This window comes from Simochromis diagramma, unplaced genomic scaffold (genome assembly GCF_900408965.1).
Source record: "Simochromis diagramma unplaced genomic scaffold, fSimDia1.1 OVJJ01000683.1, whole genome shotgun sequence".
Lineage (NCBI taxonomy): Eukaryota > Metazoa > Chordata > Actinopteri > Cichliformes > Cichlidae > Simochromis > Simochromis diagramma.
Window position 1 is genome coordinate 1,673,383 of NW_024387158.1, and position 20,188 is coordinate 1,693,570.

The following is a 20,188-nucleotide window of genomic DNA, read 5'->3' on the forward strand; positions in this document are numbered from 1 at the left end:
TTATATCTGTCCTGGCTCAAGCTAAAAAAAAGATCATAATGTCACTTTAGATTAAGGTTGGTCGATTTGATTAAAGGGTGAATACTGCAGGATATCTCTCTCACTGAGGAATTGTTTCTAGTTGAAAACCTTTCATTAATAACAAGTATGATTAGCATTGAATCATACTTGTTATTAATCTCTGGCTCTCTTCCACAGCATGTTTTTTTTCCTGTCTTCCTTCTCTCACTCCAGCTGGTTGTGGCAGATGGCCCTGCCCCTCCGAGAGCCTGGTTCTGTTGGAGGTTTCTTCCTGTTAAAAGGGAGTTTTTCCTTCCTACTGTTGCCAAAGTGCTTGCTCATAGGAGGTCATATGATTGTCAGGTTTCTCTCTGTATGTTTTATTGTAGGGTCTACCTTACAATATAAAGCGTCTTAAGGCGACTGTTGTTGTGATTTCACGCTGTATAAATAAAATTGAATTGAATTAAATAAGACATAACAGCATCTGTTAGCAGAGTTCATAAATGTAGGATATATTTAACCTGTTGCAGCTGTGTGTTTGCAGGCTACAGACTGGTATTTTGTCAGTATTCAGTTCAAAGTATTCAACGTGCATGTTTTTACATAAGCATGTTTCCACCATGACTTCGGGGTAAATGCTGGTGCTTTTACTAAAGTTTTAAAGCTTAATTTTTGGCCTTGTCTTTTTAAATCCAGCACTATTGGAATTGACATTCAATATTATTACCAGCCTATTTGTGTAGTTTTATCTCTGAATAATGTTTGAGTGCTTGGCTGTGAGACTTTTTAGTCTTACGTATATTAGTTTAGAGCTGTGCTTTGTGGCCTTAATTTGGTCTGTGACCTTAAGACACCTCTTGTGGTGTTTTTCCTTAGTGTACCTCTTAGTACAGCCATCAGTCAGGCTTATCCACCAGGGAAGGATTACAGGCAAGCCAACCAGGATGATTCTTCACCTTGCTCCCTCCCACTCATGCACTGCTGCTTCTTTCATTCAGCCTCCTCACCTCCTCTACTGCACCTGCTCCTTGTCAGCTGCCACACTTCTCATGGGAGAAACATTTTTGGTTTTTGAAGTTTGTGCATCTGCCAGGGTAGAATTGCTTCAGAAGTATCCTCAGAGTCCCGGCCTTTGGAGCTTCTCTGTCAGAGTTGCCCTCCTCTCACTCCACCTTTTACCTCCTTGCCTGTATAATCTTCCGGTGACTGCTCGACCCTGGATCGCTTTCTTTGTGAGGCCTCAGTGGCAGAATCCCGTCTAGCGATCCTGGGGTTACTCCGCTGTGCCTCTAGGGATGACTCTTTTCCCCTCATCTCCTCATGTGGACGGCTGCTGTCGGTGAGCTGTTTGAATATGTGCTTCAGTATGTGCGCCATTGTGGATTCCAGCATTAATACTATCACTTGTTTTTATCCACCTTTCTTTCAGCTCTGTGATTGTGTTTTTTTCTGTGTTTTTGTGGGAATATTAATATTAGTAATAATTCTAATTCTTGCACGGTGGCAAGGTGGTTAGCACTGTTGCCGCACAGCAAGAAGGTCCTGAGTTCAATTCCACCATCAGGCCGGGGTCTTTCTGTGTAGAGTTTGCATGTTCTCCCCATGTTTGCGTGGGTTCTCTCCGGGTACTCCGGCTTCCTCCCACCGTCCAAAGACATGCAGCTTGTGGGGATAGGTTAATTGGATAATCCAAATTGCCACTAGGTGTGAATGTGCGAGTGAATGTGAGTGCGAATGGTTGTCTGTCTCTGTGTGTTAGCCCTGCGACAGACTGGCGACCTGTCCAGGGTGTACCCCGCCTCTCGCCCCATGACAGCTGGGATAGGCTCCAGTGCCCCCCGCGACCCTGAAAAGGATAAGCGGAAGCGAATGGATGGATAATTCTGACTAGCATTCATTATGTCAATTATTGACTATTTGGGGCAATTGACTTTGAAAAATGAAACAAATAAGGAGAAAGAAACTGGTTCTGAATAATATGATGAGATGAGCTGTGACTCAGACAGGGACCCAGGCAGTTAGTATTAAGTAATTGTTGGAGAAGCTCGATAGGAACGATACCAGCCACCTGACCAGTGTTACAGACCACTCACCTAAAGAGAGCTCCCTGACAGCTGCAGTCGCTTAAAGCAGACATGAAGGGACTAGAAATACAACCAAACATTTGTCCTGGTCTCATACTCCCCAGATCCCAGTCAGGGCCAAGGATAAACACTGAGGCAACACAGGACAATCCCAGAAGTCCTGCGTCTATGCCCTGGTATGAGAGATGCTTGATGATGGTTTTAATCATGTGGGTAACTGGTTTACGCTCCACTAGATATGTCATTTCTCAAAAACAGGAGATAGTAATAATAGTAACAATTCTGGCTAGCATTCTTAAACTTGAGATTAGCTGCACATAACAACAACAAGAAAAAAAAAATAATTTTTTTGCGTTTAGATTTGCTTGACTGTGTGCCTGGGCATTCAGGTTATTGCAGCATTTATACTGCTGCAAATAGCACAACATTTGGTGGTTCTGGTACCCAGGAAGCAGCCTCATAATTCACAAATCTGCTGTGTGTGTTAGGGGTTACTGAGCGTACGTGAGAAACTGCGTTTGAGAAGCGTGCATTTCTGTGCACACACTCACAGGTGCAACCATTTACTTGGTCACTTTAACCACACAGCGTTGACAACCACGGGATGATGTTAGACCTCACATATTGAACGCGGGTATAACTGAACTGAATATGAAAGAGTACAACTCACACATTTTCACACGTTTCCTCAGTCCAGCTACTTTGTAGGCGCCGTGAAAAAAAAGTGTAAAGTGAACTCCTTTAGCTCATCTATGTTCTCTTTGTTGAATCGGGTTTGTTCTCAGCCTTTTAGTTACTGTATTGATCACACAGTCTGTATAAGCAGGGATATTTATGTTATTGGGGACATTAGGTTAAGCCAACATGTTATGGAGGGCTCTGCTGTGGACATGAAGGAGATATAGTGCTGAAGATATTTCCTACCTTGAGTTTTCTGTTGTTTTATTGGATTCATTTTCAGCTTCATGCGACGGTACCTGTAAGCACCATTTAAAAGGTGTCCTATATACTTACAGTACACACAAAGATTAGATTATTAGCAGTGCCGGGGCATTACAAAGAACTGCTATACTGTAATTCCATTATATTTTTCTGTGAAACGTTATTATTAGTAAAACAATTCATTAATCACATTACAGTTATTAAACAGTTAAACAGTAATAAGTTGTTCAATTATTTATATAATCCGCAGAGAGAGATAAAAAATTAAATTAGCCTTTTGACAAACAAAACTGTGCAACAATGAAACTGTTATAGGGAAACAAAATTAGGAGGGCACCCTAGGGTAGACCCAGAATTTATTGGCTTTAACCCTATAACGCCCTTTGTTTTATATTTGATACATGAGTTTCAGAGACCTCTATCTCCTCAACATGATCAATACTTGTCATCATTTCAAAATGTTATGGACAAAACTCTTTCTTTTTTTAATCTAAAATTACCATTGTTGCTAACAAAAAGTTGCCAAAAACCAATCCATCCTGGAGCTGGAGCCTAGACCAGCTGTCATAGGGCGAGAGGCGGGGTACACCCTGGACAGGTCCCCAGTCTGTCGCAGGGCTAACAAACAGAGACAGACAACCATTCGCGTTCACATTCACTCCTATGGGCAATTTAGACTAATCAATTAACCTATCCCCACAAACTGCATGTCTTTGGACACTATGATTTGACATGTCTTTGCCGATCATACACAACATGATATAGCAAAAAAAATTTGGATTTTGTTTTAAGGGTTAATAAACATCTTAGCTCCAAAATAAATCAGAATTTTCTGGCTTTTTTTTTGATGGATTGAGTTTTAAAGGGTTAAAATGACCTGGGGGGCCTCCAGGGAGAAATTGGAAAATGTTGCTGTATTTCCCCATTTTCTTCACATAAGCGCAAGAAGGTGAATGGGTGCATTGACGACGCCTCACAGGTTTATTAGTAGGACGATATTGCTGATCATAGCTGTTTGCCCGACAGACTGTATTAACATTCATAACAGTTGATAAATAAAAATGAAAAAGTAAAGAAACAATGTTAAAGAGTGTTTCTTTGACGTTGCATAGTTTGTCCACCAAAGGGCACTCTGCACTTTCCCTGTTGTCAATATGTTTGTAATGCTACAAACACAACAACCAGCTGAGCACAGTTGGGTAAACAGAGCGTAAACAAGGACATAACTGCGCACATCAAATGGTAGGGAACTTTGTTTATGGTTTTTGTGTCTGAAAGCAAAAAATTTGGATTTTTAAATGATCAGATATTTGTATTAATGTCAAAATATTGCCTATAGTGGTTGAGTTCTATATGGCAGTTGTTACCATATAACTTTACTGATAACAATCCAGAGTTTTGTCGAACAAACCTTCTTTTTTACACATTACAGATCAAACTCTTGTCTGCTTGACAATCAGTAACTGAAAGACTTTCAGATTCATTCAGAGTGAAAATGATGACGGATGTGGTCAGAACCAAAGTGTTATTAAGAACAAAGACAAGCAGTGCTGTTATTGTTATCTATGCGATGTTAATTCATTCTAATAGAAGTATTACATGAGGTTCCTCCTAAGGTAGTTAATTTAAATTTGGGGTGAAATCTCCTAAAACCAAGAAGTAGCCATTCTACTACTTTCAGTTAAAGGGAGTATACTCATGTCATCAGAGATGCATTACTACAGACCTTCATACTTGATTATAAAATTAAAATTAAAATTAATTAGTGAGCTTATAAGTGTATAACAGTAGTGATATAGTAATATAATAGCATTTGTCATGATATGCTTACTTTACACTAACATCTGCATTACTTTAGATAAAATACTGTATTACAAAAATATGATATCTGTCTGTAGATGTGATGTAGAGGTGAGTGTTTAAACATGGACGCCCAGTCCTAAAATAGGCATGTATCGGTGTAGCTGGGGGTGTTCCCAGCTTGGCGCTTTGCTTCCTGATTTAGTACCACAGGACATTTAAGCCTTTCTTAAGCTGCTTGTTAATTCTGGCAGAACGTGTTAGTCCTATAATGTAAACATCCTGATTCAGCCTCGGACTGGGTTTGTGCACTTTTTGGCCTCCATACTCATCTGTTTCGTCTTTCATACCGGCCAAAGTGATAGGCTGCAGGGTGTGCAAAGACGTTTTAATGCTGGGTCACAATGAAGCAGTAAAACTTGTGAGCTGTTGCAATGAAAGCCAAAGTAACACCGTAACACCGCAATAGATGGTTGCTGTTGACTGCCTGGTCACAAGATGAGAGATAACAAACAGCTTCACACAAGAGATGTGACTGGTACATTTTCTAAGAGTCTTCATACCACAGATTTTCTCCAGTCACGCTTTAAAAGCAAAAGTACAATCACCAATGCCACCAAGTGTAAAACTGGCATGAATTCTCACAACTCAGAGGAACAGACTTTGGGAATACACTTAATTATTGTTTGTTTGTCTGGGTGTTTAGTAAGTAGCTGAGGCTAGAATCCACTTAGCTTAGCATAATAGTTGAAACAGGGGAAACTGTTGCGGCTTGCGAAAAGATTTCCATATCATCGCATATTCAGTACTGGTGTGGGCTTTGAGCTATGAGTGTGCTTGTTGCCAAATGCAGTGGTATGATTGGTCAGATCTGTTTATCTGAAAAATCAAGCATGACTCCAAAAAAATAAATGCTGCAAATTAATTCTGCAAGAGTTCATGGACGGTGTAAATGGCTACATTTTATAATAACTACAATAACTGAGAATAATTTTTATTACACAAAATATTTGCATGAGTTTCAAGTGTTTGGTGTGTAAAGGTCATTAGCTCTTCTGATGCCCAAGGTTTTAAAAGATGATAATAACATGCAAAAGGCTACATTACCAGTGATCCAGTACTTTGATCTGGATCACAGAAAGAATAAAAAATTGACATTTCAGTTTCTGGGTCTGAACCCAAAGCCAACGTGGAAGTGCATTAAAGCTGCATTCTGGAAGACATACTGTCTTCCTGTATATTCCTCTAGGCTGTAAACAGACATCTGGTCCTACAGAAGTCAGTGGGAAAACGGCTCTTGGATTTAACCTCTCCAAACACTTTCCCGATGAGTTTATGCGCTCAGTGACTCATTTTGGGGCACACAGTCAATCACTTCCAGCATTGTGAGGTAATTTTAGAGAAAGCCAGGTGATAATAACCCAGAGCTACCTCTGTAGATTACATTTTACACAAGACTGTCCTTTGTACATGACCTGCACATGCTTGTGTTAACCCACACAAATAGTGGGCTCTCATAATGAGTTAAAAAAGAGGCACTTATTCCTAATGTAAACAGGACATGAAACATGGAGCCAAATCCAGACAAGAAAGGCTTAGTATGCAATGTAACCTTATCATGAACGCAACCACTGACAAATGAGCAAAAGGAGGTCTGCATTTCATTCGCTATTCAAAATATATACAATGAAAAACACATACAGTTTATAAGGTAACATAGACTTTGTTTTCTTCTTTGGATGTTCGCTGCCTTTTGGTCGATTCTCTGACAAAATGAACCCACACTGATCTGGGAATAGTTAGAAGGTCAGAGTTAAGTGGTTTGACAAACAACAAGAAAAAGCGATGTCCTGCGAAACTGGACTGAAAGCGAGTGAAAGAGCAGCCAGTGTCTACAGAAAGACTTTGAAAGATGTTCAGAAAGCTCATATAAAGATATGAGGAGTAGCTCAAGACTCAGGCACAGTAATTTTACAGTACGTAAAATTGACACAGGAAACTTTATACTCTCCTCTCAGACAAGTTGCCTGCTGGTTGGATTTTATCTCTTCATTTACCATCATGAGCTCTGAACTGGTCTTACCCTACTTGTTACATGCAGCTATGGGTGGAGACTAGGCTACATAAGACTTTAACAGCCCTCCTCCAACAATCCAGCCTCCACACAGACAGCTTGACACACTCAGCCTCCTCATGTTACACAGGATAGTCTCACTCACTTTATTATCATGTTTTCTGTTTCCGCCAGTGGAATTTCCACAGCTTGCCAGAGCAGATCTTGGCACACTTCAGAAGTTTCACCCTCAGAAAGCAAGCCTGTGTTTCATAATGTGTCTACCGGATTTATAGCTGAGCAGGAAAGCTGTAAGACTTGATGCTATAAAGCTTTAAAAGTGGTTTATAATTTATGTTGTTACATCACTGCATCAATATAAAATCACACTTTTACCACAGTTTTTTTTTTGTAAATGTATATTTACATAGTCTTGACTTAAGGTCTTAACTCAGTCACCTTATTTCACCCTCGCTAAAACACAATATGTGAAACCTTCCACCATTAAAAAAAAACAAAAAACTCTAACCACAAAATCCTAATTTCAAACTATAGTCACAAAATCTCTGACTTATTTGACAGAATTCTTTCTATTCACAGTTTGCTGCAAAATTCAAAGCTGTATCTTACAGCTCGTTAGCTTCATAGCATAAGTGCCTAAGTCATTTTTTGGTCAAATTGAGATTTTTGCCTAACTTTACTCCCCTACCACTGCTGCATCATCCTGTCCGTCTGTTTTCCGAAAACACAAAAAAATGACTTAGGCACTTATGCTATGAAGCTAACGAGCTTTGAAACTCTGAAGCTGTGTGCTACTTCATACACTCAACAAAAATATAAACGCAACACCTTTGTTACTGCTCCCATTCCCCATGGGATGGACGTAGAGACCTAAAATTCATTCCAGATACACAATATAACCATCCCTCCCAAACAGTGGTCACAAATCAGTCCAAATGTGTGGTAGTGGGCACATCTGCCATATTGAGATAATCCATCCCACCTCACAGGTGTGCCACATCAGGATGCTGATCTGACATCATGAGTAGTGCACAGGTGTACCTCAGACTGCCCACAACAAAAGGCCACCCTGGAATGTGCAGTTTTTTTGCGCTATTGAGGGTCTGGGGACCCAGAACCGGTCAGTATCTGGTGTGACCACCATTTGCCTCATGCAGTGCAACACATCGTCGCATGGAGTCTATCAGATTGTCAATTGTGGCCTGTGGAATGTTGGTCCACTCCACTTCAATGGCTGTGCGAGGTTGTTGGATATTCGTGGGAACTGGTACACGCTGTCGTATACGCCGGTCAAGCACATCCCGAACATGCTCAATGGGTGACATGTCCGGTGAGTATGCTGGCCATGCAAGAACTGGGACATTCTCAGCTGCCATCTGCCCTGAACAATGTGAACCATGATTCATCCATGAAGCGCACACCTCTCCAACGTGCCAGACGCCATCGAATGTGAGCATTTGCCCACACAAGTCTGTTACGGCGACGAGCTGGAGTCAGGTCAAGACCCCGATGAGGACGACGGGCATGCAGTTGAGCGTCCCTGAGACGGTTTCTGACAGTTTGTGCAGAAATTGTTTGGTTGTGCAAACCAATTGTTCCAGCAGCTGTCTGGGTGGCTGGTCTCAGACGATCTTGGAGGTGAACCTGCTGGATGTGGAGGTCCTGGGCTGGTGTGGTTACACGAGGTCTGCGGTTGTGAGGCCGGTTGGATGTGCTGCCATATTCTCTGAAACGCCTGTGGAGACGGCTTATGGTTGAGAAATGAACATTCAATGCACGGGCGACAGATCTGGTTGACATTCCTGCTGTCAGCATGCCAATTGCACGCTCCCTCATTGCTTGTGGCATCTGTGGCATTTTGCTGTGAGACAAAACTGCACATTCCAGGGTGGCCTTTTGTTGTGGGCAGTCTGAGGTACACCTGTGCACTACTCATGATGTCAGATCAGCATCCTGATGTGGCACACCTGTGAGGTGGGATGGATTATCTCAATATAGCAGATGTGCCCACTACCACACATTTGGACTGATTTGTGACCACTGTTTGGGAGGGATGGTTATATTGTGTATCTGGAATGAATTTTAGGTCTCTACGTCCATCCCATGGGGAATGGGAGCAGTAACAAAGGTGTTGCGTTTATATTTTTGTTGAGTGTAATTATGTTTGACAAGACTTCGACTAGCCAAACTAATAAAAAAAAACTATGATGGTTTGATTTTATTGTACTTTTACTGAATTTATTTTATCCCTTTGCTCTGTGTTAGAGATTTATCTTTAAAGAACAGAAACTCACTCAATCAAATTAAATGGTCAAACGAGCTGATTGGTGAACCACAGCTCAACCTAGCATCCCTGTACAGCGCTGAGTTGCAGCGCTCTGCTGGTTCAGTTTTTATTTTGATGACTCACTCTCTTTTCATAGTGATTTTCAGTTTCTTCCTCTTCTTTCTGGTCCCAAAGTGTAGAACAATAAGGTATTGACTTGATGTTCTCGTGTGGCCGCTGGGCCGCTCCCATGGTAGCCCTCTGTGGCCTGGACCTCTCCCTTATCGGGGGGGAGGGCTCTGCCGGGTGGTCTGGGGCCCTGGGACCCTGTTTTCAACTCGTATTAGAGGGGTGGTTTTGTCTCTAACAGGTACTGGAGTTGGCGATACATTGTGCATTTCTATTTGTTTCTATCTCCCCGTATCTCTCCTCTACCGCACCACCACCTCCTCTTTTTGCTCTCTTGCCTATAAATGTGATAACTGAAGTAACACAAATAGAAATGAATAAATAAATAGATAAAGATTCACATAAGAAAGAGGAGGCTATAGAGATTCTATATAGCTGTTCTTGCAAAAGCAAAATTTGTTTGGTACCACAATACATTCAGATCGCAATTCTGATTACAAAAGCTGCCAGACAGGACAGGATATTTTAAAAAAAAAGAAATGTAGCACCTGTTTACTCAATTAAATAAAACAGACAATTAGAAAACTTAGATCATGAACTTGTCTGTAGCCAATTTTCGTTCTGCAGTGTGCAGTTTTTTTTTCCATTTTATATTATAAATGTGGATATTTTGGTATTTTACAGTGTTTTTCAAAGTGTTGTCAAACTGCACCATTAATGAAGACAAATCAAGAAGTTACTCAAAAATCAAAATTAGTTTCAGCTGTTACTACATTATTCAATACAGTGCAATACAAAAATTTATTGTAAGTAGTCTGTGAATATGTGTACAGTACAGTACACATGCTCAGTTTGTTTTCCAGTGAGTCCACTGTAAGGAGCTCATATGTCATATCATATTGTAGAAATATTGATCAGAGCATCTCTCTGTGTGGAAGTGCTTGTGTTGACAGGATGCTGCTCTCCCAGCAGAGTAGTTGTGTTACATTTGCAGTGATGGATGCAGATTGATGTTTCATTGTCAGTGTTGCTTACATACATGTTTTCAATGAAGTGTCTTAGCTTTAATATTGCATGGAAATAATTCCAGCAATTAAAAATAAGATGAGTTAAACCATCTGTATGGTGTTTTAAGAACACCTAAGAATTAAATGACTCACTGCACCGCGCATTACATTACATTATCTAATGCGTAAAGTTTTACTGACAGTGGTGAACCCATGGTTGTATTGTGTGTCTCTGTAGTTGTTTTGTGCCTTTCAGTTGTGGATTAGTGACTGAACTCAATAAACGAATCGTTGCAGGCAGATGCAAACTGGTGGAAGACACAAACATGAGACTGGGTCAGTCTTTAGCATCATTTTAATCATTTATCAGTGCAGGAGCTGGAAAGATGAGGCTTTCTGATGCTGAGAAAGCCTTTAATCTTTTACTTCCTGTTTTGATCTTTTCAACGGCTTTACCAGCATTAAGGAAGGGTTTTGTTTTAATGATGCATAGTGATACCATAACAAAACTGCAGCATGTCACGACACACAGCCAATGCAGGGACCACAAATGAGGTTTATATATCTGTCATTTAGTGTCTCTTTGTATGTAAGTTTTTATAGTCATTTATTGTCTGTAGTTGTGTCGTTCTTATATTAATCTCCCTGATTACAGACTCTGAAACATGTCCCACTGACCCATGGACTGAGCTCCATCTGTGGTCTTTGTAAATATCCATGTATAGTTGATTTTGGCGTGGCAGAGTGCAGATGTCTGTGACAGTTCCACTTTCAATATGTGTAGAAATGTTCAATGAAGTTAAACGGTCCTGTCTCGCAGAAACTGTATTAAAGCAGCGTTAGGCCACTCATGCCCATGCTGTTACTTATATTCTGTTTCTGCATTGCCACAGAGGTGATCATATTGCAACCGCAATGAAAGTTTTAGGGAATGGAAAACAATTTGCACCTCAGCACTGTGATCAGATAGGAGGAAGGTTCTTTCATGTAATTTCCTGTTAGTAATCACCCCTGGGACAAGATACCGAGCTGAATTAGACACTTTGGTCAGAGGAAGTGTGCAAGCTTAGATGTAGATAGCTACCATGAGTTAGTGAAACTACACTTCAGTGACAGGCTGGAAAAGACTTCTCATAAAAAATGTTGGTGAGTTTAAAGTCAGGATATGGCTGAGAGGGCTTTTGTAGAGAAGCAGTTTATTGCATGTATTTAATGCATTCATTTGTGCTAACAGGGAATGGGTACTTCATGTCCTTCGGGGTTTTCTTCTGACCAAGCTCGGTCGGAGATGTACAAGCTGGAGATCGAGCTGAAAAGAGGACACAACCTGGCTGTCCGAGACAGAGGAGGTGCAGTGACATCTGTAGTTAATTGCATTTTTCAGCTCTTGCTTTTATGCATGTGTGATAGCTTTATTTGTCTATTTTTATTCGTCGATGTAGGAACAAGTGATCCATATGTCAAGTTCAAGCTTGCTGGCAAAGAGGTTTTTAGGAGCAAAATCATCCATAAAAACCTCAACCCAGTGTGGGATGAGAAGACGACCTTAATCATTGACAGTCTGAATGAACCTCTGTATGTCAAGGTAAAGACTTAGAACTAACACACACACACACAGCTTTTCCATATAAATTCTTAATGAACATTGGTCAGTGGAGATTGTTTGTTTCTCTTCTGCAGGTGTTTGACTATGACTTCGGCCTTCAGGATGACTTCATGGGTTCTGCTTTTCTTTACCTGGAGTCTCTAGAGCAGCAGAGGTATGTCATATATTAGTGCCAACATTTTGTTCTGAAAAACAAGAACAAAATAATAAAGAAATATTTTAATATAGAGATTCTTTGCATGTTTCACGAAATGAAAAAAGACACAGAATAAACACAGATAAAATGTTGTTGTATGTATGTTTTTATTGGTGTGAAAAAATGTTTTCTCCCTTCCTGATTTCCTTTTTTTGTATGTTTTCCACACTTAAATGTTTCAGATCATTGAAGAAATATTAGACAAAGATAGCAGAAGTAAACAAAAAATGCAGTTTCTAAATGGAGGTGCTTAATATTAAGGTGGAAAAAAGTACAAACGTACATGGCCCAGAGTGAAAAAGTGATTAACCCCTAAACCTAATAACTGGTTGTGCAGAGTTGTTGTGATTCAGCCACAGGGTTTTCAAGCATGAACCGCCTTTTTAAGGTCATGCCACAGCATCTCAACTGGATTCAGGTCAGTACTTTGATTAGGCCACCTAAAAGTCTTCATTTTGTTTTTCTTAAGCGATTCAGACGTGGACTTGCTGGTGTGTTTTAGATCATTGTCCTTCTGCACAACCCAAGTGTGCTTCAGCTTGAGGTCACAAACATATGGCCGGATATATGGGTTCAAACTGTGGTCATAAATATTTTGTACTTGTAAATCAGACTGCGTAGTTGTGAACGGAGTTATGTAACCTTGTAAACCAAAATATCTGAAAATGTTATGTTTGTGCATTTATAGATGAAATTTTTTTGTGTGTTTGTAAAAAATATTTACAGAAGTTACACATTTATTTTCAAGGTCTGGTTACAGATACAAAGCAAAAAACGACATATTTTGGTGACAACAATTTGAGCCCATGTGGATATTTTTCTTCAGGATGTTTTGGTAGACAGCAGACTTCGTGGTTCCATTTATCATGTACCATGCAAGTCTTCCAGGTTCTGAGGCAGGAAAGTGGCCCCAGACCATCACACTACCACCACCATATTTTACTGTTGGTACGATGTTCCTTTTCTGAAATGCTGTTACTAGATGTAATGGGACACACACCTTCCAAAAAGTTCAGCTTTTAACTCGTCAGTCCACAGAGTATTTGTGCAAAGGTCTTGGGGATCAAGGCTTTTGAAGATCTTTTTTTAGGCTTTGTCAGGCAGGTCCTATTCGAGCTGAACTTTCCAAAAGATGTGATACATCACAGTTAATTTATGTTATAATAGGAAGGGGCAATGACTTTTTCACGAAGGGGCATGTAGGATTGTTTTTTTTTCCGCTTAATAATAAACACCTTGATTTACAAACTGCATTTTGTATTTGCTTGTGTTATCTTTGTCTAATATTTAAATTTGTTTGACGATCTAAAACATTTATGTGTCTTTTTTCCCCCTGAATTTATAAACAGGAAATTAGAGGTCATCCAGGTCTTTATGTCTTTACGCCATTCAAACAGTTTAACTAACCGGTGTGTGTTATCTGGCCTTAATGGAAAGATAAGGTTGAGTGTCATCTGCATAGCAATGAAAAAGTATGCTAAGCCTTCTGATGATGCTGCCCAAGTGAAGCATGTATAATGTAAACAGAATTGGTCCTAGCATGGAACCCTGTGGAATTCCATAATTAACCTTGGTGTGTGTGAAGAGGACTCTCCATTTACATGAACAATTTGGAGTCTATTTGATAGGTATGATTTGTAGTTACATAGACAGGTACGTTTAATACCGAATGAATTAGGTTGCACCTAATTACTGAACATAATTAGGTGAATTACTGAATCTAATCATGGTGTAGTGACACTGGCCTTATAAAAAAAAAAGCATGCCAGAAAGCAGAGCAGAAAACACACCTGCACATATTCATGACTGTGTGTTCCAGGACGATACCTGTGACTTTAGTGCTGAAGGACCCTCAGTATCCTGATCAGGACCTCGGTACTCTGGAGCTGGCCGTCAACCTGACACCTAAAGACAGTCCCATCGAGGAACGCCGAGACTCAACAGTATGTATGCAGATTATGTCAGCCGATATTTCTCTCACTTGATCTTTTTTTTTAAATCTTATTTTAATTTGACCTGCTTTAGTTAAGTAAATGTCAAAAACACCACAACTGATACACTGACATGAGTTAATGCAGTCAGAACTTAGGGGCAGGTTGAAAGGAAATCATTTTTAATGTCAGCTGTGAAATTTGGTTGACATGGTAAAGAGCTTAAACACACACACACGCACACACACACACACACACACACACACACACACACACACACACACAGAAAATGTTCTGTCAGAGGAAGTCTGTTAGTGTGAAAAAGTATTAAATGAAAAGTGTTTTATGTAGAAAAACATTCCACTGTTTCTCCTTCTTTCTTGCACTGATGGATACGCTGATTTGTTGAGGTAGAGCAATTTTTTTTATATAAAGCTGCATCTAATCATGATGTTATATAAAGAGCAATTTAACTAATATTCTTCTAATATCTTTGGCTTATGAATGGCCTAAAGTAACATCCTTGTATTTCTTGTTTTTCAGTTATTCAGTTTTCCCATTATGATATCAAATTGTATCACCTGCCTGCAACCCTGATTTTATTTTACTTGTATTGTTAATTTTGCATTCTTAGTTTATTTTTTAAAGTTAGTTTTAGTCATTTTTTAGTAAACATACCATTCTGTGGCATGTGCAGATGCTCTTCGGCTGTTGCTGCATATTGCACAGAGGAAAACGTCTTATGCAAAAGACCAACTTTCAGAGCGTAGCATATGCTGCTTCCTATGCATGGAATTTCCAACTATGCATCCAACTACTTATCCCACCAACAGTAACTGTCTGTTATGTTTTTGATAGACACCAGATTTTACTTGAAGGCACCTGCATCCAATACAATTTCAAGGGAGGCTGAAGTGTGGGTGGCACCTAAAGATCTATTGTCTCTTTTAAGTCATCACTTCCTCCCACTGTAAAAAAAACATATGATGGACATGACTTTTTGAAGCTTGGATATAGATTTTGTGATTTTGGACTCTCAATCCATTGTATTCATTTGTAACATAAATATTAGAACTGTCCGATAGATGTACAATGTCTTCTCTAAACATCATTGGTGTTTGCTCTCTCTGCAGTAGAGTATCACTTCCTGTTCCAGCACACACTTAAACTGAGTTTCTGTCTGATTTCTCAGGCTTTTTATCTGATTTAGTGTTTAGGTCAGATAAAGTCATTGTTGTGGGGGATTTTAACATGCATGTAGATGCTAAAAATGACAGCCTCAATACAGCATTTTATCTGTTATTAGACTCAATTGGCTTCTCTCAAAATGTAAAAGAACCCACCCACCACTTTACTCACATTCTAGATCTTGTTTTGACATGTGGCATAGAAGCTGACCATTTAACAGTGTTTCCTGAAAACCCTGTCTTGACTGATCATTTCCTAATGACACTTACACTACCGGTCAGCAGTTTTAGAACACCCCAATTTTTCCAGTTTTTTTTAATTGAAAATTATGCATTTTAGTGTCTCATTGCATTCTGAAATGAAAGCATAGTACAAATAAGCCTTTGGATACTGTAGCTCCTGTGAAAAAGAGAGCCTCAAAGCAGAAGTATTTGACTCCCTGGCATAACTCTCAAACGCACACGTTAAAGCAGATAATTTGTAAGCTGGAGAGGAAAGGGCATATCACAAATTTAGAAGATCATCATTTAGCCTGGAGTAAGAGTTTGCTGCTTTCTAAAAAATCACCTCTTGTAGCTAGAACATCTTACTATTCATCACTGATTGAAGAAAATAAGAACAACCCCAGGTTTCTCTTCAGCACTGTAGCCAGGCTGACAAAAAGTCAGAACTCCGTTGAGCCAACCATCCCTTTAACGTTAACTAGTAATGACTTCATGAACTTCTTCACAAAGTTCATGAAGTTCACAACACAAATACATTTTTAACCATTTGAGAAAAAATCACTCATAATCACCTCACAGATGTAACATTATCTAGAGCTACTTTAAGTACCACTGATATTTATTTAGTCTTTTTCTCCAATTGGTCTTTCTCATTTAACTTAAGTAATTACTTCCTCCAAACCATCTAAGTGTCTTTTAGACCCCATTCCTACAAAACTGCTCAAAGAAGTCCTGCCATTAATTAATTCTTCGATCTTAAATATGATCAACCTATCTCTAATAATCGGCTATGTACCACAGGCCTTCAAGCTGGCAGTTGTTAAACCTTTACTTTAAAAGCCATCTCTTGACCCAGCAGTCTTAGCTAATTATAGGCCAGCCTTCATCTCCAACCTTCCTTTCATTTCAAAAATTCTTGAAAGAGTAGTTGTAAAACAGCTAACAGATCATCTGCAGAGGAATGGCTTATTTGAAGAGTATCAGTCAGTTTTCAGAGCTCATCACAGCACAGAAACAGCTTTAATGAAGGTTATAAATGATCTTCTTATGGCCTCTGACAGTGGACTCATCTCTGTGATTGTACTGCTTGACCTCAGTGTTCTATACAGTTGGCCATAGTATTTTATTAGCGAATGGCGCATGCTGTAGGTATTACAGGTAGTGCCCTGCAGTGGTTTGTATCATATCTGTCTAATAGACTCCAATTTGTTCATCTCCTTGGTGAGTCCACGTCACACACTAAGGTTATGGAGTTCCACAGGGTTCCATGCTAGGACCAGTTCTGTTTACATTTTACATGCTTCCCTTAGGCAGTATAATCAGAAGGTATAGCATACATTTTCATTGCTATGCAATGACACCCAACTTTATCTATCTATGAAGCCAGATAACGCACACCAATTTGAAACTGCAGGAATGTCTTAAAGACATAAAGACCTGGAAGCAGGATTGAAGCAGAAAATTAGAGGTCTAATTTCCTGCTTCTAAATTCAGATAAAACTGAGGTTATTGTACTCGGCTCTGAAAATCTTAGAAATATGGTATCTAACCAGATTCTTACTCTGGTTGGCATTACCTTGACCTCCAGTAACACTGTGAGGAACCTTGAAGTTATTATTGACCAGAATATGTCCTTCAATGCACATATTAAACAAATATGTAGAACTGCTTTCTTCCATTTGCACAATCTCTAAAATTAGAAATATCCTGTCTCAGAGTAACGCTTTCTTTCACAGCAAGTCTTTTGTCCTGTCTTCCTTCTCTCACCCCAACTGTTTGCGGCAGATGGTCGCCCCTCACTGAGCCTGGTTCTGCTGGAGATTTCTTCCTGTTAAAAGGGAGTTCTTCCTTCCCACTGTCGCAAAAGTGCTTGCTCGTAGGAGGTCATATGATTGTTGGGTTTTTCTCTGTATGTTATTGTAGGGTCTACCTTACAATATAAGCACCTTTAGGCGACTGTTATTGTGATTTTGCATTGTATAAATAAAATTGAATTGAAAAATTGGCATACAGTAGCTTACTAATAATTATGTTATTATTAAGAAACCCAAAACATTTAGTTACTTTCCAGGTTTGCACATGTATAGGAAAAAAATCAACTTTGAAGTAGATTTTAGTTTTGTTGTCCTTCAGTAAAGATGGGTCTCTATGTTTCCTGCTGCAGATGGAGGTTAAGAAGTATGGACTAAAACATTATGTGCATAAAGTAAGTGTAGCGGTGATCAGGCTCTTAGTGCTTTTCCATAGTTTCACCTTGATTGACCCTTTCCTAGGTCACCTCTAGTTGAGTAGCTGCTTTGAGTCACGATAGAGAGCACAATGCAGTAGAGTCATCTGTCAGACTTGTATAGGCTAGTAATAACTCTTGCGCAGTCAGTTTGTCTTTGTAGCCTTCACTGTTTACTTTCAGGTTTCTCAAAGCATTTCCTCAATTTTTTTATCTTCATCTTTTGGCTTCATGTTTTCTCAGCACCCCTTATGAATAAAATAAAATCAGCATGAATTATAAACACTGTTACTATATTTTCCTGCACCAGTGATCAAAAGGCTAAGATGAAATTCTTCCTGGTTCTTTACATAAACGTTATTTTGAAGCAAACTTTTAATCTCAAATTGCAAACGGGTAGCATCTTTTCTGATATATCTGCTGGCTGTTAAATTTCAACATTTTTAACACCACAAACATATGGTTGTTTCACTTGGGATTATAGAGAACAAATATCTTAGTTCCTAATCCGACTTTATGGATGATTCTTTGCAGGCTGATTGGCTCTCGCAATAATCAGAAAACTGACTATAGTAAGGCAAATATGTGGAGCCTCATCAAAGTAGGCTTGATTTTCTGACATATAAATACTGTCACAGTTGTTGTTTCGATGAGACACCAAAAACTCCACTGAAAGACAAAAACTCTCCAAATGAATGAAACACCACCGAAACACAATTTTTTGTGTTTTTTCTAGTCATATGGAGTTCTGTTATTTATTTCCACATAATCACTCAATATTTACAGTGCTCTGATTTTAGAGCCTACTAATCCCCGAGGGCGATAATGATCTCCTTAGCTACATGCTGCTCCACTACTTTTTTTGGACTGCAGACACTTTCTACATACAGTCAGGAAAAAATGATTAGAACCTCAAATAGCCATACCTTTGAATGGTAGGTTTATTTGAACAGTGAGAGACAAAACAATATATATTTAAAAAAATCCAGAAAAATGCATTTCAAAAAAGTTATAAATTAATTAGCATTTTCATGAAGGAAATAAGTATTTGATCCCTTTGCAAATTTCTGCTTTAATGCTTTAGTACTCGGTGGCAAACCTGATGGCAATCACAGATGTCAGACATATCTTGTAGTTGGTCAAGTTTTGCACACATTTTGTCCCACTCCTCTTTGCAGATTCTCTTCAAGTCATTAATGTTTCATGGCTGATGTTTGGCAACTCAAACCTTCAGCTCTCTCCACAGATTTTCTATGGGATTAAGGTCTGGAGACTGACTAGGCCACTCCAAGACCTTAATATGCTTCTTCTTGAGCCAATTCATGTTGGCTTGCCCATGTGTTTTGGATCATTGTCATGCTGGAATACCCACCCATGACACATTTTTAATACCCTGGCTGAGGGAAGAAGGTTGTCACCCAACATGTGACGGAACATGGGCCCATCCATACTCCCTTTGATGCAGTGCACTTGTCCTCTCCCCTTGGCAGAAAAACTCCCGAAGCATGATGTTTTCAACTTCATGTTTGACGGTGGGGACGGTGTTCTTGGAGTCGTAGGCAGCAATTCATCCTCCTTCAAACACGGCAAGTTGAGCTGATGCTAAATAGCTCGATTTTGGTCTCATCTGACCACAACACTTTCACCCCGTCCTCCTCTGAATCATTGAGATGTTCAGTAGCAGCTTCAAATGGTGCCCTTGCGGGCTGTGCAGGATTTTAGTCCTTCACAGCATAGTGTGTTACCAACTGTTGGTAACTATGGTCCCAGCTGCCTTGAGATCACTGACAAGTTCCTCCTGAGTACTTCTGGGCTGGTTCCACACCGTTCTCATTATCATTGAAACTCCAGACTGAGGGAGATTGGCAGTTATATTATGGTTCATCTATTTGCGAATAATCGCACCAATTGTTTTCACCTTCTCACCCAGCTGCTTGGCGATGGTCTTGGAGCCCATTCCAGCCTTGTGTATGTCCACAATCTTGTCCTGGACATTCTTGGAAAGCTCTTTGGTCTTGGCCATGGTGCAAAGTTTGGAATATGGATAGATTGAGTGCGTCTATGGACAGATGTCTTTTATACAGGTAACAAGTTGAGAAGGCTTCCAATGTCAGCTCATTACCTGTATAAAATACACCTGGGAGCCAGATATCTTGCTGATTGATAGGGAGCCCTTAAATACTTATTTCCATCATGAAAATGCAAATTAATTTATAACTTTTTTGAAATGCATTTTTCTGGATTTTTTTGTTATTGTTCTGTCTCTCACTATTCAAATAAACCTACCATTGAACTTATAGACTGACCTTTCTTTGTTAGTGGGCAAACATATTAGATTAAAATTAATACTAATAATTATTAAGAAAATGTATTTTATTAATAAAATAAATAAAATAAAATAAAAGCACAGTGTAATCTCTGACACAGCTTTCTTCAGAAAGGAGCCTTCAGAAAGCCTTAGTTTTCCAGGCTTCTTGAAGGACATTTAAGGCGTTTCTTTTTTATATATTT

The 20,188-nt window shown here is 39.4% G+C and overlaps 1 protein-coding gene and 1 long non-coding RNA gene across 8 annotated transcripts in view; one reads left to right on the forward strand and one right to left on the reverse strand.

The window, feature by feature from the left end:
• Positions 1–20,188, forward strand: part of mctp1b (multiple C2 domains, transmembrane 1b) — a 42,297-nt gene that overhangs the window by 6,129 nt on the left and 15,980 nt on the right. For 2 of the 7 annotated variants that reach the window (XM_040048759.1, XM_040048760.1), the window contains exons 2-6: positions 11,540–11,654; positions 11,748–11,890; positions 11,986–12,065; positions 13,927–14,050; positions 17,615–17,656. In XM_040048759.1, the coding sequence (XP_039904693.1) occupies positions 11,540–11,654; positions 11,748–11,890; positions 11,986–12,065; positions 13,927–14,050; positions 17,615–17,656 (504 nt within the window). Of the gene's footprint in view, positions 1–413; positions 1,343–11,539; positions 11,655–11,747; positions 11,891–11,985; positions 12,066–13,926; positions 14,051–17,614; positions 17,657–20,188 lie in introns of those variants that run through there. The other 5 variants (XM_040048761.1, XM_040048762.1, XM_040048764.1 and 2 more) reach the window with 4 other exon arrangements.
• LOC120744411 lies at positions 84–19,527 on the reverse strand. Its single transcript, XR_005698355.1, has 3 exons — positions 19,427–19,527; positions 3,499–3,508; positions 84–95 (listed from the first exon to the last, which is right to left on the reverse strand). It is a non-coding gene; the product is annotated as an uncharacterized LOC120744411 (long non-coding RNA).